The sequence below is a fragment of the Lynx canadensis genome, chromosome C2, assembly GCF_007474595.2.
Source record: "Lynx canadensis isolate LIC74 chromosome C2, mLynCan4.pri.v2, whole genome shotgun sequence".
NCBI classification, from domain to species: Eukaryota; Metazoa; Chordata; class Mammalia; order Carnivora; family Felidae; genus Lynx; species Lynx canadensis.
This window is the reverse complement of record NC_044311.2, coordinates 84,508,119-84,532,740: the sequence shown is the minus strand read 5'-3', so window position 1 is coordinate 84,532,740 and position 24,622 is coordinate 84,508,119. Positions and strand designations below refer to the sequence as shown.

The 24,622-nt window shown below is 50.9% G+C and overlaps 1 protein-coding gene across 1 annotated transcript; it reads right to left on the bottom strand.

Annotated features, from left to right (window-relative positions):
• Positions 1-13,339: 13,339 nt before the first annotated feature.
• On the bottom strand, positions 13,340-15,876 carry HES1 (hes family bHLH transcription factor 1). Its single transcript, XM_030330125.1, has 4 exons — positions 15,510-15,876; positions 15,278-15,373; positions 14,925-15,012; positions 13,340-14,264 (listed from the first exon to the last, which is right to left on the bottom strand). Exons 1-4 carry the CDS (start codon positions 15,615-15,617, stop codon positions 13,714-13,716), a joined length of 843 nt encoding a protein of 280 aa, XP_030185985.1. The 5' UTR covers positions 15,618-15,876; the 3' UTR covers positions 13,340-13,713.
• Between the last annotated feature and the right edge of the window lie 8,746 nt (positions 15,877-24,622).

The window sequence follows — 24,622 nt, the reverse complement described above, 5'->3', positions numbered from 1 at the left end:
TGTCGTATAAAAACCACCCCCAAATTGAGTGGCTTGAGAACTGACACTGACCAGCCTGGACACTGAGAACATAAACCACATCTTATTGTCTGTCTTAACCTGACTTCATGCTATTTCTCTGCCTTCGTTAGCAGAACTTTTGTTTTCCTCTGCTTCATTCGTATGACTGTATTTCTCCAAGAGTCTTTTGCCCAGGGAAACGGTTCATCTGTTCATCAAAGGAACGTCCCATCAACTCTTCAATGGGAGATATCGACAGATGGTCTGTGCCCTGAGATTCTCTGAGTTGCTTGGCTGGAAATCCTTGCTTTGCTGTTTCCACCAATTTTGGATTGTCACGTGGTGATCCTTTGCCCAATCCCAATTACACCTCCACACAGAAAGACTGCCTGAAACCAGGCTCCCGGTTTTCAATAAATTCTGACCTTACCTCCCCCCTTGGAGGGACAAAGCTTTGGTAGGTGTTCTCTGTTACTACAAGAAGCAATGAATTCAGCTTTGTCTTATCAATAGATTGGGTTCATTTTACTTGGGGCCAGCTTTATAGGCTTAAGAGAACAACATTCTCTATCTCCCATCATCGCGTGAGGTGACTGGGCTCAGCTGGGCAGCTCTTCTGTTCCACATACTGTTGGCCATGTGGCAGGCCTCTTGGGACTCCACCAGCTGCAACATCCAAGATGGCGCCCTCGAACGTGTGGTGCCTTGGTGGTGATGGCTGGGAGGCTGGCCTCAGCTAGGATGCTGGGAGGGCAGGACCTCTCTCTCTACGTGTAGTCTTTAAAAAAAAAAAAAATTTTTTTTTTAATGTTTACTTATTTTTGAGAGAGAGAGACAGAGGGTGAGCTGGGGAGGGGCAGAGAGAGGAGGAGACACAGAACCCGAAGCAGACTCCAGGCTCTGAGCTGTCAGCACAGAGCCCGACAACGGTCAGGCAGGGCTGAGAAGGTGGGGAGCCTTCTCCTCGGTCCTCAGGCTGAAGCCCCAGGGCTGACTCAATCCTGTTGCATGACCAAAGGGGCCCAGCAATGTTTTCTGAGCAGCACCACTTGCCAGGTGGGCCCTGGGCTGATCTCAGCAGAGGGATGCAGAGAAAAGCACCCGATATCCTCTGTGAGCCAGTCTAGCACTGAGAGACCCAACAAAGACACTCAGGACTCAGGAAGATAATAACTAAATGCTGAGCTGAACTGTTCCAATTACTAGGATAGCCGGCATTCAGAAAAGAAAAATATTTTCTCTAAGCTGTTGTCTAAAAATATGAACGTTTCAGCTATCAAAGTGGCATAACCACTTTACAGAGTGTTTGGAAAACGGGGAAAGGAAAAAAAAAAACCCACCCACATTCTCCTTCCCTAACACAGCCACTCTGACAATGGCAGTGTGTTCCCCTCCCAGCCTAGTTCTGTGAGTGGGTGCCGTGGGTGCACTGGGGAACCTGTTAAGGAATGCGTAGCTTTGTGCGACTTATTCACAGAGTTACAGAGAAGACTTCCCAGTCCTTTACAAAGGGATCCCACTGGGAGAAGTGACTCAGTCACGGCCTTTCCTGGGTCTCTTGTCACTCATCAAACCAGATATTAGCAGGTATTAACAGTGTCCTGGGAACCGGGCAGGTGTCAGTGGACCCCTGGTAGGGCAAGCAGGTGTGCTGGGGTCCGAGGCTGTGCCTGGAGGTAGGAAAAGGAGGGAGGGGGGTGGTGGGAGGCAAGGACGAAGGGAAGACAAGCAAAGACAAAGGCTGCCTCGGGGTGCAAAGTGGGGGCAGCCTGGCCCTTGCCCTATTTGTGGCCCTGGGCGCCGTGATCAGCCATTTATAGACCTTGCCCAGGCCGGCCAGAGTAAAATCTTCTGTCTTCCCTGACTAGGCCCACGAAATCGGGTCGGGCTTTTTATTTGACTGGCCTTCAGGGCTTCGGGGGTCACCTCTTAAGTGACGCCTTCCCTGATTATCCATTCTGAATTAGACCCTAGCCCCACTTTGGTCTCCTTTGGGCACTGCATCCTATTTTAGCTATCCTCTCAGTATCTACCGTGAGCTGACAATCTCTCCTTTACTTATTTATTTATTTATTTATTTATTTAATTTTTTATTGTCTTCTCATCAAAGGAAGGGACTATGTGGCGTGACCTCGCCTATCTTTTTCCTTGCAGAAACCCTGGTGCCTGGAACAGTGCCTGACACAGAGGAGGCAGTGCAGTAATGCCCGATGAATGACTGACTAAGCCAGTCCCAACTGGGAGCTGCTTTGTGGGCCAGTGCCCTGCACTGGTGTGGAATGCCGCTCACGGCAGGTGCTGTGTCCGGAGCTCCAGGCAACCTGAATGGACGCCAGCGTCTCCTCTAAAGAAGCCCCTCTGGTAATACGTGCTCATTTTAGTCTACCACAAAACTGAATGCAGAACACCGGCGGCCACACATGGGAAAGAAAAGCCCACACATATTATATCTAGAAAGGCAGCAACTGCTTCTTGGGGATGTTCTGCTTACAGGCACCCGGATCGATCTTGTAGCAAACAACTGTATTGAATCGGGGACTTTTCTGGGGGTGGCCTCAGCCGTAGCTGGCACTTTGGAATCACTTGTTACACCCTTCTGTGCTTCTCCCCCACTGGTTTCTCTGGGTCACAGTGTGACTCATTCACCTATTAAAGCATAGCTCGTTTTCAAACCAGCCACACAAATTCGATCTTCAAAATCTGATGCTCTCCTTACTTTTTAAAGTTTGGGATTTACTTTCCAATTCCCCCTATGGAGTTTTTAAAAAAGTTTATTTATTTATTTTGAAAGACACACACATACACACATGGGTGAGTGAGGGGCAGAGAGAGAGAGACACACATACACACACACACACACACACACACACGGGCGAATGAGAGGCAGAGAGAGAGGGAGAGAGAATCCCAAGCAGGTGCACCTCGCTGTCAGCACAGGGCCAGACACATGGCTGGAACTCACAAACCCGGTGAGATCATGACCTGAGTGGAAAGCAAGAGTTGGATGCTTAACCGACTGAGCCACCCAGGTACCCCTAGAATTTTTGATTCTGAAAAATTCCTGGTAGTTCATTTGTGCTGAGAATCATTAAGTTTTATGTTTACAAAAACTTGCCTTCAATTGCATTAATTCTCTGACACTTGGGAGACCAGAGGAAGGAAGGAACCTCCAGTTCTCAAGCTCTGAGAGATTTTAGTTAATGCGTATTAAGGCAGCAAAGCAGGAGTGAGGAGAACCGATTTCCAGCTGCTCCAAATTGGTTCTGGTTACATATGTAGCAAAAGTTCAGGCACCGTGGAGATTGAGTTTAGGCTTCCCTTGGAAGCTGGCAGGGAAGGGGTACTCATGCAACCACAGAGACAGGCTTTAGACAGTGGGGCTCAGTCCTGTCCATTGCTGCAGAGAATGAGACAAGTATAGCCCTCTAGCCAGAAGATGTGGGTTCCAGAGACCCACCTCCGTTACTTTCTAGCTGCCTCCTTAGCCAGACCAACTACTATCTTTGAGACGAATTATCCACATTTGCTATCAGGTTAACATGACCAGTCTTACTTGCTTTGGGGATCAAATGAGAAGGTGTTTCTGAAAACACTTTGTGAACCTTGAAGTATTGTTCAAACGTTGGTTTTTATTTGTATTCATATCCTGCGTCTTACTATGCTAGCATATAGCTTTCTGGATGTCTTCCGTATGGTAGGCACTGTGCCACAGGCTGGGAGTACAGAAATATATGTTGTTTCTGCCTCCAAAATGTGTCCAGTCTGGGCTGGGGAGACAGAGAAACAGACACTATAATCCAGTATCATCAGTGCTGTGTGAGAGGCCCCAGGACAGCGCCAGAGGGGTCAGGGCCAGGAACTAGAGGCATCTGGATGACCTTCTAGAAGCAGGTGAATTGAGCAAAGTCTTGCAGGACACATGGGGTAGGAGGTCCCTAGATGGAGAAGTGGAGGTGGGACACTCCCAGCACAGGACAGTGTGTGTGAAGGGATAGAAGGCAGAGAGAGCATGGAGAGCTTGAGGCACTAAAGCTGATTCGCATGCGAGTGGTGCGTGGGCAGGATGCAGCTTTCCTAGAGAGACTCAGGCAGGTGAGTTGCCTGGGAGCAAATCACACAAGTTTCTCAGTTGTGGAGGCAATAGGAAGCCTTTGGAAGTTTTCTCACAGAGATGTGGTTGCTTGGCTGTATGACGGGGTATGGCTGATGGGTTGGAGGCGGGTGTGACTGAGGGCAAGGAGATCAGTCTGGACGAGGGGAAAGCAAAAGCCCCCTAACTCCTGCACAAAAGCGTTGACAATGGGGGTTGAAATTCCCAAGACAGGGAGGCCTGAGGGGAAGTTCCTGGTGACCCCTGATGCTCAGGGAGGAGATAGGCGGGTGGGACGGTGGAAGTCACATTGAGCCTGGGGAGACAGGGTTGGGCATCTCCCAGGCACAGGGTTTGAGACATACTGACTTCCATGTGGAGACGTCCAGTAGGCAGTGGGGTCGATGGTTTGGAGCTCAGGAAAGAAATCTGGATCGGAGACAGCAGATCTGATGGTTTTCATGCAGATGCTAATCACTGCCATGGGTGGCTGAGCCACAAGAGAAGCAGGACATGGATAGAATTGTCAGGGCCCGTGACCTTCATGGGGCAGGTGGAAGGAAAGAATACAATGATGGGTGCTGAGAAGTTGCCAGACGGGTTGGAAGAAGTCAGGAGGAAGAGGTGCCCCAGGAGCTAAGAAAGGAGGGAGTTTCAAGGATGGATGGAGTCTGTACCCAGTCAAAACCTCACAAACTGTTGGACAGAGGAAAAGACAGAAATGTTCACTGAGTTGCCCCCGCTGGAGCATTCTGTGGAGAGGGGGACACAAAAGTCTGGCTGAGAAAGGTGGCCCTGAGAGGAGCAAGACAGCTGAGACCATGAGGGAGGTTTCGGGGGTCCGTGGTGAGAAGGGAGAGAGAAGTGGCAGGTGGAGAGAGGTTTAAGCTTGAAGTTGGCTCTAACTGTGGAAAAATAAATGTGCTGGTACGCTGAGGAAAAAAAAAGTAAAAAGGGCAAGGGAGGTTGAAAGTCAGGAGTAAGGGGCACCTGGGTGTCTCAGTCGGTTAAGGTTAAGTGTCCGACTTTGGCTCAGGTCATGATCCCACAGTTCCCGAGCTGGAGAACCACAAGGGATTCTCCACTGTCAGCACAGAGCCAGTTCAGATCCTCTGTCTCCCTCCCTCTCCCCCCCACCCCCCTCTCAAAAATAAACATTAAAAAAAAATCAAAAATAAATAAATAGAAAGAGTTGCCATAGTGTACCAAGCATGATATTAAAAAAAAAAAAAAAGTCAGGAATAAAAGCAGATAGTTTTGTGGACCATCATCTTCCACGAAGGGGGGAGGGAAGCATCAGAGCCGGTCCCTGAGAAAGGAGGGAGGACCAGCCAGGTGAAGGCAAGCTTGAGGGAAGAAGTCAGTAGAGAGGAGGAGGAACGGAGATTAAAGAGAGCTGGATGCCACCAAGGACAGACTTCTACCCGAAGGAGGAAATGTGGTTTGCCAAGGGTCTAGGGAGTCAGAGATCGTGTCCTCACTCACAGCCCATGGGATCATTCATGCTCCCCGCCCAGGTACAAACCCTGACTTTGGGGACCCCGCTTCCCAGCCCAGGAGTGCACACTCCTCACCAACCCCCCCTCCTGCCCAGGCACCCTGGGTGGGGAAAATGAAGAATCATTAATCCACCAGGCTCAAAAGAAAGGCAGAACCAGGCAACGAGCGGGTTCACACCCAGACTGCAGGTAGAGGGGCATTTACTGCAAACAGAACAGATTTCCAGGGAGTACAGTGGAGAGGCTGGGGTGGGGGTGGGAGGGGGGGTCCCAGCAAAGCAGGGAAAGCACAAAGCTGGGGTCTGGAGCCACGCCAGAGGCTGTGTGCTAAACATAAAAAGCTGGCTTTTAAAAAGTAAGTTGAATTCAGCCCACCATCGGGTTAGAAAGTGATTGCTAGATTGGATGGCTATCAAATGGATTGTTTTGAAATCCAACTTCTCTTTTTAAACCAATGTGCATGTGTAAATATGGCTATGGCCTTAGGTCTTTGATAAGGGAGTCCTGTGGCAAGAAAACTTTGTTAGCGTTTTTGAAAGGCTCCCGGCATTGAACTGTTTCAAAACATCTCTTCTTTGTGTGGATACCTTCTGTTTTGAACTTACCATGAAATCTCAAAGACATCACACTAAAGTAGTTTCAGAGTTCTCTAGAGGACCATGTTATCATACTGCCCCTCCAACCTGAGCAACCCATCTTGCCCCTACCCCTACCCCAAACAAGAAAACAAAGATATCACAAATGAGACTTCAGTATTTTTTTATGTTTATTTATTTATTTTGAGAGAGAGAGAGAGAGAGAGAGAGAGAGAGAGAGAGAAAATCCCAAGCAGGCTCCGTGATCTTAGCTCAGAGCTCCGCATGGGGCTGGATGCAGGGCCCGATCTCACGAACCATGAGATCATGAGCCCAGCTAAAACCAGGAGTCGGCCGCTTAATCAACTGAGGCACCCAGGTGCCCCTAGTTTCAGAGTTTTTTTAGAGGCTTGTTGTCCTCTGCAAGGCATTATGGCCAATTCCACAATTACTTTCTTATGTAGAATTTTAAGGGAAATAGCTGTTTGATTCTGCAAGACTTTATTTGTATAAAAATAATCATAGGGGCCCTAATTATGGAACAGAACACAGGAAAGAATAACTTTGAGTGTTGAAGAGTATTTCTTCTTCACAAATCTGGTATGTGGGAAGCCTTCCTTTACATTTTGTATCCCATCCCTGAGCCCGTCTATCTGTTGGCATTCACTAAAACGAAGAAATGCCTTCAGCACTTTTCCATTTAACTTTTACTCCTCAATGTCATACGTGGCAGTTGCTTCTGAAACTAATTTGACATTGTCTTTGCCCTCCCCTGCCCCTGTTAAGGAATCGTATTCCTGTTACACATTTTGATGCCATAAGGATAGATTTTATAGCTAAGGGGGAAAAGCTGAGAGAAGAGAAACTATGTAGGAGGAAACATAACAATTTGGATGCTGGCATTTGTGGACCCCAGGAGTTTTTCACTAGGCTGGAGTTTTCTGTAAGCAGGACTTACCAATGTCATGTCTCACCTGGGTGACTAAACAAGGAAAATTAACATGAAATCAGATCACCTTTGTGAATAATAAAATAGTAAGTTACAAATAGTATTCCGTAAATAACATTGCTGTCATTAAGTGATACTTGCAATTTTAAAGGGGAAAATGCATTGATCTCTGCTTGACTAAAGGCAAATTATGACTGGAAGCATATCCAGACATAGAGTAGCTACAGTAAAGCCTTATTATTAATTTAGGCTACAAGTACTTACTTGGGTTGCAATCCTAGCTCTTTTTCTTACTATAAAGAAAGATTTATATAGTTTACCCTTGAACAATGCAGGAGTGGTAGCACCCCCCCCCCCCATTCTAAAATCTGCATATAACTTTTGCCTTCTGGAAGCTTAACTATTAATACTAATAGCCTAGTGTTGACCAGAAGCCTTAGTCATAACATAAACCATTGCTTAACACATATTTGTTTGTTATGTGTATTATATACTGTATTCCTATGGTAAAGTAGAGAAAAAAAATGCTATTAAGAAAATCATAAGAAACAAAATACATTTATAGTACTCTACTGTATTTATTAAAAAAAAAAATCCACATATAAGTGGATCTGCTCAGTTCAAGCCTGAGTTGTTCAAGGCTCAACTATAGTATAATTTTGCAAGATTCATGTTTAACCTGTTTGGAGAATACATTCTTTAAATGACTTTAATGCATTAGTTTTAGGAGAGCAAGTGCTTTTGTAAACTATGAATTCAGACTCACTACAAGGATTTGCAAAGTTTACTGCTCTCCCTATTGGATATTTAAAATTCAGACTTTTCACTAATTCAGACTGACATTCTTGTTTAACGAGACTAATTCAGTAAGTTTATTTAATTCAGTAAATGTACTAGTGGAAAAATTCTAGCCAGTTAGGGAACTATGTTTCCTAAATGGAAGGAGTCCTGATAAACAACAGATCACATTCTTCTTTTTTTTTTCCCCCAGAAAAGAAATGGGCAAGTGAGAAGGATGGGAAGCGAGTTTTTAGGATCAAGAGGGAATGTGGTGGTATTTTTAATTCTTGTTACTCTGTTTTCCCAGGAAGATGACAAGATATTACAGTAAAGGATGGGGTCTTAGGAGCAGGTATGTGAGCAAATCCTGTCAGATGCAGTCTTCCTCTGATGTGCCACGCAGTGAATGCGACTCTCGATCCCATGGCCGGTCTCCAGAAACTAACGTGTGGCCCACTTGCTTACAACAGTGGAAATACAATGCGCGTCTATTTGAGTTTGCTTCCATGTCTTTAACTGCAGATGAAAATACTTGGTTATAAAATCGTCCCACGCCTTGGTCAAAAGTTTTGAAATATGCCTGATAAAGGTTCTTACAGCCACAGAGCGTGTGTCAAAATGCTGAGGAAAGAGAAGCACAGACCAGGGAGTTGAGAAGGATATTAGAGACTTCCGGTCTAACCTTCTCACCTTATCAGGGGGGAAACCGAAGCCCAAAGACTCAAGGGGACATGCTCAGCATTTCACGGGTAAGGGCCACTTTGGAACCAGTTCCTTGACCACATCAAGGTGATTGTGCTCATTCAGAAGATATTAGTATCATAAAATGATTAATCTTGAAATTAACCATTTGACAATCACTTTTCTTAGGTGGAATTTGATAGTTATCTACTGTGCCGGCAATGTCTGTGGTCACAAAAATTCACAGATTAATTCTAATTTGGAGGACCAACAATGTACCTGCTAAGACATGTACCCTTCTTTTGTACCACCAGTGCATACTACCCCACTTTGATGGCACTTAACACAGAGCAATTATTATTATTATTATTCATTTTTTTTTTACTGGTTTGTCTCGCCTACCAGACTGAGAGCTTTATAACTGCAGAGATCACGCCTTTCTTCTCCCTTTATTCCCATAGTGCCTGGCTCAGTAATTATTGAATGAGTACATGAAATTCGGAAACTAAGGAAGAGGCAGTGGTCCTTTCACCTGGGGCCTGGTGTAATTAAAAGCAGTCCCTGAAATCACTGGGCAAAGTCCAGGCTTGGCTTGCTAGTTTGGCGAACACCCTTGCCTCACTATGGTTGCTCAGGAATCTTACTAGCTGACGTGCACGGAGGCCTCAGTGCCAAGCACCATTCTCAATGCTTTACATGCATTTATACTTTATCCTCACCACCCTATGAAATACTACCCCATGAGCCCCCTGTTACAGAGGACGCTCAGAGAAGTTAATCTGCCTTGGACTTACAACCTAAGCAATCTGAAGCCAGATCATGTGCATTTAACCCCCAGGCTATTCTGCAATAAACCAAGGACTAAAGCAGACAGCTTGGTCCTCTTTTTTTTTTTTTTTTTTTTTTTCCTCTAAGCCAATTTATATATTTGCAAATTGAAATAGGACAACCATGGCATCCTTCCTGAAATTTCCCCAAACTGGACCTAAATATTTACCTATCTCTGCCTTTTCTTTCACCTTCCTATTCCTCCTTTTTCTTCCCGTTGAGCTCATCTTTCACCTCTCTGCTTCAAGTGCCAACTCCCTGAAAAACTTACCTGGTTTCCTCTCAAATCAGAATTAATCTCTCTGTTCTTAGGTGCCCTTTGTTTAAAGTTCATTTTTGGCACTTACCTCATCATCCCCGGGATGAGTCACTTGAATGTTTGTCTATCTTCCTAGCTAAACCAGAGCTCTCGGAGGGCAGGGGCTGTGTGGGGATTAGTCCCATCTTTGTAGCGCTTGCCTCGGGCCTGCTAGACACTTAGTAGGTGCTCAGGGTTTTTAGAAATGAGATTTTTTTTTTTTTTTTAAGAGTCTAGAGTCCCTGTCTGGTGGCTCCTTCTTTTTTGAGACGCCGGTGTGGGCTGAGATGCCCTTCCCCCTTCCGCCCCCCTCCCCCCCTCCCTGCCCACTCCTGCCCTGGCTTGGCCTGACGCTTGGCAGTGCTCGGCAGGCCGCGAGGGCCTCTGGTGCCCTGACACTGGCCTCGGCCCAGTTTCCCCGGCTTCTAAATGCGGCCCGGAGCTACCGGGGGAACTGGAAAAACACTGGCAGGCCGCCCCACCCCCAGGCCCTGGCGGGGCCGGGCGGCCGCATTTCTGCGGCTAAGGCCTGCTGCTTGGGAGGCGCTGGGGCCTGGGGCGGGGGAAGCGGGGGAGGCGGCCGGGCGCGGGCGGCTGCCTGCCTGTCAGCGGGAGCGGGCGCGGGCTCGTGTGTCAGCGGCTCCCTCCTCCCTCTCCCCCTGCCGCCGCCCGCCCGCGCGCCCGCCCGCCCGCCGGGCCTCCCGGCCTCCCGCCGCCGCCGCCGCCGCCCGCTCCCCCCGCGGCCTGGCAGGTTGCCGGCTGCACAGGCGGGGGTTCGCGCCGTTCTCACGACCTCTCAGGTTGCCTGAGCTCATCTGGGAGCTATTCATTTCCTGCCAGAAAGCAGCCAGGCCTGCTAAGCAAACCACCTTGGCCGCAGGGCCGCCGGGGCTGGCCCGGCGTGGCCGCCCTGGCCTGCTCCCGCCCGGGCCGCGGGCCCCGGCGGCCTCCCTGGAACCCCCGGGCCGCCCCGGCGGGCGCGCGGCGGGGGCAGCTCGGCGGCCCATCTGGTTGCACTTAGGAGCCGAGGAGGAAGCTAGCAGCGGGTTGTTACCGGCCAAGGGGTGTGGGAAAAGTTAATTGACTTTAATGACAGGTTTCCCGGGACGGTGGTGACGATGAGGGGGTCCAGTTTAACCCCTGGGTCCCCGCTCCAGAAACACGTGGGGGGTGAAATGGGGCGCGAGAAGGGGGCGCGCCTCGGAGTCGCGTTTATTCACTAGAGAAGGCTCGCGTCTTGACCGGGAGAGCTCCCCCTTCCAGTTCAGCGCCTCTCCCGCTCCGGATGCTGCCAGAGACCGCGGGGGGCCGGGACCCTGGAGGGTCTCCATTGAGACGATAATCGCACTGCGGCGGAGGCCGGCGGCCCGCATCCGGACGTGGAGCTTGGAGCTGGGCCTTATCTCCGGGAGCCATCGGCACTGCCCGGGGCGGCAGAGAGGGGCTGCTGGGTGTGTCTCAGGCCGTAAACTAGGCCAGGCCCCAGGGATCCGGGTTGGACGGTGGGGGGTGAGCAAGATTGCGATCGTCTTTGAAGCTTCATTCTCCCTAATCCCCAAACGACTTACTCCAGAAACAACCTGGGTGCGGGAGGGCACAAGGTCTTGGAAATAAACCCACTCACTGGACTTGGAAATGTCCCAGATAAGGGAAATGACTCATCCAAAGTGACACAGTCAATTTAGTTGTGTAGCTGCAAGAGGAGCCTGAAATTCCCATAGAGGCCTGGGTGTCCCCCTTCTGCCCATATTGTACAGGAACAAATGCCTCATCTGAGTTCCCCAAATCCGGGAAACAAGACTATCAAATTATCAAATGAACAATCGTTTACTGCTTTTCCTTAAATTTGTTAATTCCCACCTCCAAGATCTTTGCATTTTTGATATTAGTAAAAATTCATTTATTTCAGTCGTTCCCCTTCAGCACAGGGAAAGACAGGTTTAGTTTTAAGTTGGTGTAGAGATTGCACGTGTGTGTGTGTGTGTGTGTGTGTGTGTGTGTGTGTGACTTTTTAAAGAATATAAATGTATTTTTGTAAAAATGAGACCCTGATGTCTCCATTATTTATGTCAGGGCAGTTAAGGACTTCTAGTGGGGCCGGAGAGATTTGCCAAATGAAGCATTTAGGCTTGTGTTGAGTGTCTTAATAATTGTTACTATGTTTGTGTTTAAACAAGAGGGAAATCATGGGAAAATGGTATGGTAAAGAGGAGTGTGTGTATGTGTGTATATTCTGGGGGGTGGGTGTCGGATACCTTTCACATAAGAAGGCAAGTAGGAGCCAAATTTTACGAACTATCTTTGAAAACTTTCCCTGTGGGTCCGAAGCTGGATCGAAGGTATTTGGGTGGAAAACTGCTGTCTGCTAGATCATTCCTGTGATAGAGCGGCTCTCCACACTGGCCTGTGGGAAAGGCCAGAGCAAGGCGGGGGAGAGGTAAAGCTTTTGAAACAAGACAGAAAATCGTTGGCTTTATCTTTGTTAGGAAGGCTTCAAAGATTGATTTCTCCCGCCTCATCCTTCTCCTCCCAGAAGCAGTTCTGAAAGAAGGGGCATGAGGGGAGGCCGGCGGGAGGGGCCGGGCCGGGAGGACTGGCCGGCAGTGGGGGAGGAGGGCGCGCCCGCCAGACCCACAGCGCGGCTGATGTGTCTGGTCTCGCAGGGCTCGTGGTTTTCATTTCCCCAACACCTGGATGCAGTCAAACACCTGGCCAAATCTGACAAAATCTGACAAGCCTTTGTGATGGGATTTGGAAGAAATTCCCTGCAGATCCTGGCACAGTTTAAAGCTGTCCGCTTTGAGTTAGGACTTGTTAAGGAGGGTTATGTGAGCTGAAACCCGAGACAACCCTTTTGCTTCTATCTGGAGCCCACATCTTGCCTGGAAATGGGGCATGACCAAGCGAAGGGGTCGCTTGCTGTTTGTATTAAAGGGAAGATGGCCTGTGTGCCTGCCAGAGCGGCCTCCACATGCTTTCTCTATTAGAGCCAAGCGCAGAAACTTATCAAAAACATATGTCTGGTGTTAATCATCTGGACTCGGGCTCCACTTGGGAGTCTAACTAGCTGTCCCTTGGCAGAAGGAATCTGTTGACCTTCTCAGCTTGCTTGAAGAGGGTGCAGAGAGGCATTTCAAACTTTTAGAGGCTGGTACAAGGGAATGTGTAGCTGCACCTAAGTATTGCCTAATTAAACAGGCTCCAACACTAGAAGGCTGAGGCTGCATCCATTTACATTGGGTGTCCATGCGTTTCCCAGGATAGTAGTGCTGCAGGGGTCTCTCTCAAGGTGCTGGGGGCACACATTACTCGACTGATTAACTTCATGACTTCAGTCTGGTTCTTTCTTCTTCAGAGGAGCTAGTGTGAGAACCGGGACTGAACTGCAACTAAAAAAATTCTGAAATCCTTGAGGAGATTGACCACAAATTGATTAGAGTAGCCATAATAGAGGAGTTCTTGCAAATTTAGTGGAATTTAGTTCGTGGAGGGTTGGTAAAGGCTTGATGGATTGTTAAAAATGTTCTTTTAAAAACAAAAGGGCCAATGACTGAATTCTCAGGTTGCGTGTAATCCAAATTCTGCCAAGAACCTTTTTTTTTTACACATATTCTGAAATAATCAGTTCTAAGACATAAAAGCCTTCACGCTTTTTTCTTTTATTATATTTTCTCAAATAAACTTCCCAAAAGGAAGATATTTTAAGAGCATTTTCAAACATCTTTGGCATCACATAAAAAAGAAATCTCGTGTAAAAAACGAAATGTCATCTGAACTTTTATAATACAAAGGCGCAATCCAATATGAACATATAAAATATATACAAATATAGTGCATGGTCAGTCACTTAATACAGCTCTCTACAAAAAAGTAACTTTTTAGAAATTAAAAAAAACCAAAGTAACCACTTAATCACAAAAGTCCTCTTCTCTCCCAGTGTCCAAGTTCCTGTTGTGTATCCCGAGGGAAGAGAGGTGGGTTGGGAGTTTAGGTGGAGGGGTGACCTGAGCCCCTCAGTTCCGCCACGGCCTCCACATGGAGTCTGCCGTGAGCGAGGGGCCGCTGGAAGGCGACACTGCGTTCGGGCCCACGGAGGTCCCACTGCTGCTGGTGTAGACTGGGATGACGGGGCCGCTGTGAGCGAAGGCCCCGTTGGGGATGAGGAAGGCAAACTGGCCGTCCGGAGCCGGCACCACCTGGAAGCCGCCGAACACCTTAGCCGCCTCTCCGGCCGGGCTGCCCAGCTTGCAGGGCGCGCCGCCGGGAGGGGGCGCCGCGCCCCCGGGGATGGGCACGAGCGGCGGTGGCGGCGCGAACGGCGCGTGCTGCGGACCGCCGGGTCCCGGCGGGGGCGGCGGCGGCGCCTGCAAGGCGGGGTGCGGCTGCCCGGGGTAGGTCATGGCGTTGATCTGGGTCATGCAGTTGGCCAGGTGGCCGAGCAACCGGGTGCGCACCTCAGTGTTAACGCCCTCGCACGTGGACAGGAAGCGGGTCACCTCGTTCATGCACTCGCTGAAGCCGGCGCGGTACTTCCCCAGCACGCTCGGGTCTGTGCTTAGCGCGGCTGCGGGCCAGAAGGAGACAGACGGGTCACCCAATGGCCCTGGCCCCGAGGCCACCGCCTCCGCCCTGGGAGGTCCCCGCGGTGCTCCTCCCTGACCACCCGCCCGCGGAACTGCCCCCGGCTAGAGGGAGGTTGTTTAGAAAAATCGTCCACCTCTCCACACCAGCTTGGCGACCGAAACCGAGGCGGTGCCTCTCCATTCCTGGTCGCTCCATTTTAACCCATACAGCCTCACATCTTCCCCCTATCCTCCGTGCGCGCGATGTGACCTTGGGCAATGCCCTCCACCACCACCTCCCCCCCACCCCGGCCCCGCCAACCGGGCCTCATTTCCCCTTCTGTAATAGGAAAGCGGGGAGTGCTAAACCAGATGACCCCCAGACCCGCCACGGTTCTGAGTCTTTTCGTCGGCACCAGCTTCCCTCACTGCCAAGCCGCCCGCCACCCTCGCCGCTACAACCTCCCTCCCTCCCTTTCCGGAACAGTAACAACTTGGAGTTGTGGCTATAAATAAGCCCCAGACCGTGGGAACGCAAGAGTGAGCCAAGGCAGTAAAATGTAGCTGAATGCCTCTCACAACCACGGGCGGAAGTCTGGAAGAAATCACCGCGGGGCGAAAGGGACGCCCGCAGAGGGGGACTCGCGGCAAGCCGCCCTCACCCGTCATCTGCGCCCGCTGCAGGTTCCGGAGGTGCTTCACTGTCATTTCCAGAATGTCCGCCTTCTCCAGCTTGGAATGTCGCGAGCTCTGCACAGAAGAGGCAAGGCAGTGAAGTGAGAGCCCCGCCAGCCGCCTCGGTGTGCTGTGGTTCCTTCCCACACACCCCCCCCCTCCGCCCCCCGGCCGCGGCGCCGACATCCCTAGACCCGGGAGGGGCCCGGCCCTCCCGCCTCAGGGAATGCAGTGCCAGCGAGGACGATCCCGTCAGCGAGGGGGTTTCACGTTGAGTATCTAAGAAACAGTATTTTGTTTTAATTTAAAAAAAAAAAAAAAAGCAGCATTGCCCACTTACATCTTTCTTAAGAGCATCCAAAATCAGTGTTTTCAGCTGGCTCAGACTTTCATTTATTCTTGCTCGTCGTCTTTTCTCCATGATAGGCTTGGATGACTGGAAAGAAATAAAAATAGAGCCCTGAGTTCCCATGGGATCTGCCATTTCACCCCGGAGTTTAAAGGAAGAAAGGAGCCCCCCAACCCCGACTTAATTTCTTAGGGCTGCAGAGAGATAGTGGTACTGCCCTTACCTTTCTGTGCTCAGATGCTGTCTTTGGTTTATCCGGTGTCGTGTTGACACTGGCTGGGGTAGCAGCCACCGGGGACGAGGAATTTTTCTCCATTATATCTGCTGGCATTTTCTGTTGCTTTTTTTTTTTTTTTAATCCCTAGAGAATTTTATTTTTGGAGTCCTTCACACAAAAAATTGTTTTGTTTATGTCCCTTTCACTGGAGACTTTCACAAAACTACTGAGCAAGTGCTGAGGGTTTATTATAATATCTTATGGCTACTTGGTGACCGGTAGCGCTATTCCAGGACCAAGGAGAGAGGTAGACGGGGGATTCCACTGTTATCTGCACCAGCTCCGGATCCTGTGTGATCCCCAGGCCCTGGCGGCCTCTATATATATCTGGGACTGCACGCGAACGGCTCGTGTGAAACTTCCCAAACTTTCTTTCCCACAGTAACTTTCAGCCAATGGGAGGAGGAGACACGCGGCACCGCTCGTGGACCGCGCCCCCCCATTGGCCGCCAGGCCTTGTGCCTGGCGGCCAATGGCGCGCGCCTGAGCCCGGGGCACCGGAGGCTACAACGTCAATCAAAAGGATTTTAACCCTTTGCTATTCTCCCTGCTGGGCTTTGCTTTACAGGGGATTTTTCCGCAGGTTTTGCTCCAGTCTAGTTTATTTCTTTTGGGGCCAGCGTCTTTGCTCTTTATTTCCTTTCACGTGTGTAATAGAGCTGCTTTGATACTAATAAGAAGTTCATTTGAAATATATTCTAAAAAAAGCTTTAGAAGGACAGGGATAAAAGAAGAGAACTGTGCAAGGGCGTGAGTTACCGATACATCTAAGTGATTTCCCGCTCAGACTCTATACATTGGGGTAAGGAAGATAATGAAAATCGATCATGCAGAAAAAGGGCAAAAAAAAAAAAACACCCCACAAAAAAAAAAAAAACCTTTCGCATGCAGAATAAGGAAAAAAATGCCTACCTTACACTTGGCGATTTTTCAGAGCAAGGTGTTCTTTTTTTAATCCCCCACCCCACCCCCGCCCCTCATTCCTCTTCTGCAGTTGGGGCCTTGGATCCCGCGCTTCCCCAGGAAACAATCAGAATAATTTCCAACTGGGCAGAAAGGAAATGGAATTTCAAATGAAAGATGAACAAGGGGGCTTTGATGGCAAGGCCTCAGGGACGCGCGCGCGCCCTCGCCACCCTTTTCCTTTCCACCCACAGACTCTCAGCACGTTGAGGTGGCGGGCCGGGCGGCAGCTTCTCCCCTCCTCCTCGCCCGCGGGCGGCCGGGGCAGCCTCGCCACCCGGCGCGCGCGGGCCCTTTAAGAGCTACACCAGCCGAGATGCAGTTTGACATCAGCCGGCCGGCGAGGGCGCGCCTGGAGCCGGAGCACGTGCCAGGATGTTTTATTGCCGCCGCGGCTGCGGCCGGGCCGGGAGGATGTGTGTGTGCGTGCGTGTGTGAGTGTGTGTGCGCGCGCCCCGGGGGCAGGGAGGCGGGGGGCGGCGGCGGGCGGCGGAGCGCGGGGGCTGGTTCTCGGTCCCCGGGAGAAGCCAAGAAGGTAAATAGCAGCTGCTGTGCTCGAGCCTGGGAAAACCCCGCCCCCTGCGCCTGGCCGGGGCTCATTGGCGCGCGCTGCGTGTGGGGTGTGTGTGTGTGTCCGGGGCCCCCTCCTCCGGCCCCCGCCGCGCCAGGAATCCGAGGGGGCGGCGGGCTGGGAGCCGAGCCCCGGCGCTTACCACCGCCCCCCGCCTTTCCCCGGCCAAGGTCAGCCCTTCCGGGCGGGGAGCGCACGCCCCGGGGTGGATAGTGGGGAATTATTCCAACCCCCCACTCCACCCCTGATTTCGGGCTTGGGGTTTTAACTCCGCCGAAGGCCTCGCTAGCAACAGCCCGGGGGAGGAGTGGGGGCATTCTTGTTTGCTCCTTGCCCCGGCCCTCCCTCCCTTCCCCCGCGGGGCCCCCGGCGCCCGCCGCGGTCACGAGATGCCTGACCGCACTTAGGAAGCGGCCGGGTCAGCCTCCTGCCTCCGCTCGGCGGCTGCGGTTAAAGCGGCTTCGCGCCGCCCGCCCCTTCCCTGGGTCCAGGGCGGCCGGGCAGCTCCCCCTCGCTGCGCCCGGGAGGCCGCCGGCGGGCGGCCGGGAGGAGGCGGGCGGCGCGGGCGGCTGCGTGCTGCCGGCTGGCCGGGCCGCGCGCCGGGAGGAGCCGCCGCCGCCGCCGCCGGGTGCCACGTGGCGGGCGCCGGGCCGGGAGCGCCAGGGCTCTGGCGGCGGCCTCCCTGGGGGATTTGCCGCGCGGGGCGGGCGACGCGCACTGCCCCGGCCGGCCGCCGCCACTGCCGCCTCCCGCCGTCCCGCCCGCCCGCCCGCGCGGGGCGCGGGCCCCCGCGCCCCTACCCCCTCCACCCTTCCCGCCGCCCGGGAGCTCGGCGCGCTGCTCGGGAAGCTCGGGGCAGCCCGGGAGCCCAGCATCTTGTTTGATGTCGCGCTCTCCCCGCCCTCCCAGCCCTTCTGCAGGCTTGGAGGCCGCCAGGGGCCTGGCACACATTTCTCAGACACTTCATTCCTTCCTTCCTCCGAGCTCCCCACTGAGATAATGGTGTAAACGGTTCCACCAGATCTCGTCCGGATGAGAATCAGCGGTTCCTGACTCGGGGTGACCTTGGGCGAGCCCCTCTCAGTTCTTTCATTCTGTGGCGCGCGCTCTGTGCCAGACACCGTGTTAAACCCTGGGATTACCAGGATGAGAGACACAGTGGCAGTCTGCAAGGAGTTTACAGTCAACTGGAGGCAGACGGACCCTGATTTTCTGATTGATGGCCAGGCGTGCCTCTTATATTCCTTTCTCTTCGGGCTTAGATGATGGCCTGAGAGAGCAGACCCTGAAGGAAACACTAAACCACACCTATATGGGCAACAGTGTTGCTGGCCAACCCGGGGATACAGGGATGAACAAAATGTTTATTACCGTCAGGAAGTCTGCCGCCTGGAGATACTCATTAGGTGCAGCTGACCTCTGTTTCCCAGGCTCTTTCTCTGGTAGGTTCGAGAGAGACATTTATGTGTCTCAACAGAAGTAAAATGCTGTGGAGGTTTAGGATAGTTAAATTATTAATAAGTTGGGGGCATCCTGGAAAGCTTCCTGGAGGAAATGGCCTGTGCTTTGTATCTTGGAAAACAGGGAGGATTGGGGCACTGGAAATGTGAGTCATGGGGCTGGGGAGGATGGAAGTACCCATGGCATGAAAGGCCTACACTCTGGAACATGAAGTCCTCATTTGGGCATCATGGTCTGGAGTCCAGGGTGTCTGACAGGCAGGATTAAAAGAAGGAACTGAAGGAGGAGGCTTGAGGCCAAGTCACAAGACCCTTAAATATCTTGCTAGAGGACTTTAGCCTTATCTTTAGACATTGGACAGCTATGAAACGCTCTTGAATGGAGAAGGGACATCAAGATTCTCCTTTAGGATGATGGCTCTAGGAAAAGTGTGGAGAGTGGATTAGAGGCAGAGAGCCCAGTGAGGAGGTTCAGGCTGGTAAGGAGGTTCCTAAGTGACAGGTGTAGACTGACACTCACCTGGAAGCACCTGCCTAGAACCAGCTCACCTGGGCGTTGACTGTACACTGTCCAGTGATCCAGGTTCAGCAGAAACCTGCCTACCCTTTCGCGCAATGTTCCCCCACGACCTGGAGTCCAACTAAAGAGTCATTGTGACTCTGACTGAATCTATCTTCCAAGCCTCATTTCCATCTTCCAGGACAACCCTCAAGTCTGCAGCCAAGCCTTTACCTCATTGCAGGCTTGGTTTACTCACTCTTGCCCCTCAGGCGACTCTCTGGGATTTTTGTGTGTTTTCTTGCCACACTGCAGAGTGGGCTGTGCCCTATCATGTTCTGAAGAAACGGGTGAACAATGTCTCCTTTGTTGACCTGCAACCTGGCCCAATGGGACAGGACTTTCCTTTCTTATTTTAAGCAGATGGAAAGGTGGTGATGACAGAAAATTGTCTGTTGCTTTGGAAAAAAAGTGGAGTTTTCCCGGGTATTTGCAGTGCTCTTGGTGAAAGGTGAGGAGCCTGTGAAGTTCCCCTCCTTTCTGCCATGCAGACTTCGCAGGCTCCTTAAAATGCTCTACTCAGCATCTGACTTTTAAAAACTGCATAAATACTCTGACCCAGATTCTTCCAAGGAACTAAACCCTTCCCAGGGAAGCATGTTAACCCTTTCCAGGTTCCCCCCAAATCTGTGAGAGCCAGTGACTTCCTCCACCAAGTGCTGCTATGACATTGACATTGGGCCCTCATTAACTAGCTGGGTAAACCACCCCCTGTCCCTTCTAGCCTAAGAGTCTTTTTTGTCCCCGACTGTCCTCTCCTCTGGATTTGGCACCCTGAAGGTGCGTGGAGAATGTTGAATATAGTCAAGTTAAGGTCTCACTGCAGGGCCTGAAGCAGCCTCATGGGTTAAATAGTTAATCAGCAACTCTTTCATTGCCACTTTAGGAGTGCTTAGACTGGTAGGATGAGCAAATAACTTAAACACACACACACACACACACACACACACTCACATTTTTTGAGAGACAGAGGGGTCAGTCAAGCAACCAGAAATTTGCCATGAATTTGTCTCTGGGCCAAACAAACAAAAAAACCCAACCCATGAAATCTCTGGCCCTCCACCCTCATGATTCAAGAAGAAAGTTTCTTTGCAAATGTACTTACATGTTATTTTTCAGTATCCTGATTTGGGGCAGGGAAAATAGGGCCAAGATGACACTCTTTCCAGCCCTTCTCAAATGGGGACCTAAGCTCCTAAACTCAAGAAAAGACTTTTGGAATTGGAAGCCTCCTCTTAGATAGAACAGCCTTTATATTTCAGTCCTCCTCTCCAACCACCCCCCCCTCCCCAAAGCAAAGGGAAAATTGAACCCTGTTCATCAACAGAGGTCACTGCTTTGATCCCACTGTGAGACCAGCAAAACACAAGGAATCTTTCCCACTGTATCATGTCGGATAAATACAACCAGGGGCCGCTCTGTTTATCCCCCTTCCCCTTTCTGGCCCACGAAGGGTGATTTTCTGTCTTACTACATCACCTGTTTGCTCTAAACCATAAAACAAATAACTGCGCCTCCAGTGAGACTCCCCTTTGTCCCTAGGTAGCAGCCTGGTTTGTGGGTTTGGTTTAAAGCTACAGAAAACACAGAGAGTGAGAGAGGAAAAAAGGTATTTTGCCTGAGGACTTGAAGCTTCTCCCCCCCCCCCCCCTTCGTTTTCCTCCGCTTGACTGACTTTCTCACACTCGGATTCCCTGCAGCCTGCCAGAGCCGAGGTAGCTGCCCTGCCAAGAGCTATCCTGGGAGAGCTATTGAAAGAGCCTTGAGTAAGTACACACGGGGCGGATTTCTCCTCCCCTCAGTACCTGCTCCGCACCTGTACAGGGAACAGTCCCACACATATCACCTGATCGCAGGCTTTTCAGAGACCGTGAGAAAAATAAAGCCCAGGATAGAAGAGATGTTTGTTGTCTCTCTGGAGCTGCAGCCAGCTCCCTGCGGTCTGCGTCCCAGAAACAGCACATTCCCCGCCGATTGTGCGGCGGTGCACGCGTGTTTGCCGGCGCGCGTGCCCGGTGGGGAGGGGCGGGAGGGAAGCCAGGGATCACCTGCCTGATGACTGCCTCGCTGCCTGCGTGTTCTGGCATCTGCCTGACGGGCAGTTTCATGATCCTTTACTAGAATCATTATTGTGTGGTCCTTCTACTAGATAAGCGTCCATATATGCCCATCACGGCAAAATTCACAACCAGGATTTCTTACCTTAAGAAGAACCCCCTACGCTGAACCTAAAATAATGCCCGAAATGGAATTCCGAATGAAGCCTACATGCACCTTTGGCAGTAGCTTAATATATACTTTTTTGAATGAATGGATCAATGAATGAGTGCATGATTTCTTCCTCAGGGGAGGGTCCATAGCTTTCAGCAAAATTTCAAAGCTTCTCCTGACCCTGAAAGGCGGAGGAAACTGATCTAGACAATCTCCACTTACAAGTCTGTACCTAAGCCCAGAGAGGGCATGGGACTGGCTTAAGGGCCTACAGCAACGTATGACCAGAGTGGGGGCCAGAAGCCGGCTCAGAGGCCTTTACCACACCACAGTGCTGCGGTCCATGGGAAATCTGGGGTGGGGTTTATGGAGTTGTGATCACCAACCACCAAAGCCTGGATTTAAAGTGATTAGGGGCACCTGGGTGGCTCAGCGGGTTGGGTGTCTGACTTTGACTCATGATCTCTTGGTTCATGGGTTGGAGCCCCATGTCTGGCTGTGCCGACAGCTCAGTCCTGGAGCCTGCTTCGGATTCTGTGTCTCCCTCTCTCTGCCCCTCCCCCCGCTCATGCTCTGTCTCTCTCTCTGTCTCTCTCTCAAAAATAAACATTCAGAAGATTTTGAAGAAAAAAAAATAGACACATTAATAAAGTGCTTTGAATTTCCAGAACCTTTTTTTTTTAAATTCTGTGACGCTAGTACTGCTCTGCCCCCAATTTTTGCGTGGAGAAAGGGACAGGCAAGAAAGCCAAGTGTTTTTTAAGAGAAGATGATTCAGGAATGCTTGGAACAAGAGTCCTGGTTGCCATGAAGAGGCATTAGAAACAACTGCGTCTGCATTCCATCTTTGATAAAAATAAGTTGCTACTTCTGAACAAAACTGCCGGGTCGGTCTCCAGCCGGGCTGGGACCTCGAACTGCAAAGGAGGTGGAGGCAGAATACGGAAGCTTTGGACATTGGCTAATAGCAGCCTGTAATGCTCTCTGCCCCCCACCCGCCTTGGAAAAACTTGAGTGAGCCAGTGAGAATGTGCACTTTTCCAATGGGCCCTGAAAAAGGATGGTTGCCAAGAAAGCCTTTTCCAATGGGGTGGGGGCAGGGCGCTCCAGAATGGCTCCACTCCCACGTTTGGCTCCAGCAGCAGCAGCAGCAGCAGCCCCAGTAGCAGCAGTGAGCTGGGAAGGCTCTAAACGCCGCCGCTCACCTTTGCCCCCTGAGCAGGGCTGTGGTGAGGCGACCTGCAAGCCCAGAGACGAAAGAGAGAAAGAGCGCATTCCCCAGGGGCCACAGGGATGTTAACTTGCAGTTAAAGGCTCAGAACTGCACCAGGGCTGGTGCCCGAGGGGGTCTCTGGAAGGCTCAGGAAGGCGGGGTGAAGCCTGGCCCCTTTAAACCCAGGACCTGCATTGTTTGGCTTGCTGATAGCTGCTCAAATTGTGACTTCGGATCCAATTGCTCAAAAGATAAACAACAGCAACAAAAAACTCAGCTAGCCAGGAAAACCATGTAGGTAAAACTTAGCGCCTGAAAGTGATACAGTATGAGCGTATGCAACATGTTTTTAATTAAAATCTCCATCATTATTATCCTCATATCATCTCCCCCCCACCCGCCCCCGCCACTTGTAGGAAAAGGGCTGGGGGAGGCAAGGGAAGGGACCCAAGAGGTGGTATAATGGAGCCCAAGAAGAAGTGACTTGTCCAAGGTTCAACACCTCCCCAAGAGGAAATAGCAAAGCCAGAATTAGGCTCAGATTTTCTGCCCACCCACCCAGAAACCTGCCTCACTCTATCTCTATAAGAACGTTTTGAAAGGTCATCTACAGCAAATCTACAGCATTACCACCCAAGATGGATTTTCGAATCGAGAATCCGACCATGGCTGGTGAGTGATTTTTGGTAGTGTGACAGGCTGTGCCCAGCACAGAGCGTGGGTAAATCCCAGGATTGCTGCACTGGGATGCTTTCTTGGATTCAACTACCCCCCCCCCCCAACCTCTGGAAGAGAAAGGATCCTGATTTCCAAGGATCTGAGTTCCAGGAGACAGGAGGCCCCGTGCAGGGGTCACACAGAATAGTCCTCTTGTCTCTCAGTCAGCCAAGCCCAGCCATACACCATTGCTCTTTTCTTCTCATTGCCAACCTTGTCCCCTTATTTGCACCCTAAAAGGAAGATGGGGGGCAGGGGAGGATATGTCTAACCCCTGAATCTGTGCTTCGTCAACACTGGGCTTTTATCCGGACCAGAGAAGATGTGATGCTAGGAATATTGTGGTGATGTTGGAGCAGGGAGACATTGAATGGCTGGCTGACGTCACACTTAGCAGAGGGAAAGGTGAGAAAAATCGTGGGTTTTCCAAGTGGCTGATAGATGGCATTTGCACGTGAAATATACATTTTCCTTTTAGAGATCAGGCTTAGGGAACGAGAAAATGGTTTAGGCAGCTGCCACGGCTGTAGCTTAAGACTGGTGGTTTCCAGCATGGTTGGGGGCCTTCCCGTCTTGTCCCCAGAGTTGGAGGTAACTGTCCCTTGCCTGACAGTTACTTGAAAGTTGACAGGGTACTGTCTAGTCCATTACAGCAATTTGTCCTCATATATGGTTTTATGATCTAGACTAGCATGATTTTGATAGGAGGCCCAGGGAGGAAGAGAAAATTCAAGCAGTCAGTGCAGGAGACATTTGGCTAGGTCATGGGCTCTAAGGGGCACAGGATATAGGATATGCAAGCTTTCTAGAAAATAGTACCTCTAGGGGTGTCTGGGTGTCTCAGTTGGGTAAACCTCCGACTTCAGCTCAGGTCATGATCTCACGGCTCATGGGTTTAAGCCCCGCTTTGGGCTCTGTGCTGACAGCTCAGAGCCTGAAGCCTGCTTCCGATTCTCTGTCTCCCCCTCTGTCCCTTCCCCACTCATGCTCTGTCTCTCTCTGTCTCTCAAAAATAAATCAACGGTTTAAAAAAAAATTAAAAAAAAAAGTGCCTCTAGAGATACAAGGCAGGGCAGGGAGCATAGCAGCCGGGGGGAGAACCAACTTTTCTTTCTCAGCCATGGGCAAAAATAAAATTTCCAGAAAATGGAACAGAAGGGAGAAGAAAGATGTCTGTCAACTTGGTATAGAATATCAGTAATCCAGAGGACACGTATGTGGGGGAAGCATGGAGGAAGTGTCCTTTCTTATGGTGGGAAGCTGGGGGAGGGGGTACGGGGAGAAGGGAGGGGAAGGAATCCCACTTAGGGAGAAGATGACTGAGCAGGTTCTGGAAAGGATGCAGCAAAAGTGATGACCATGGCC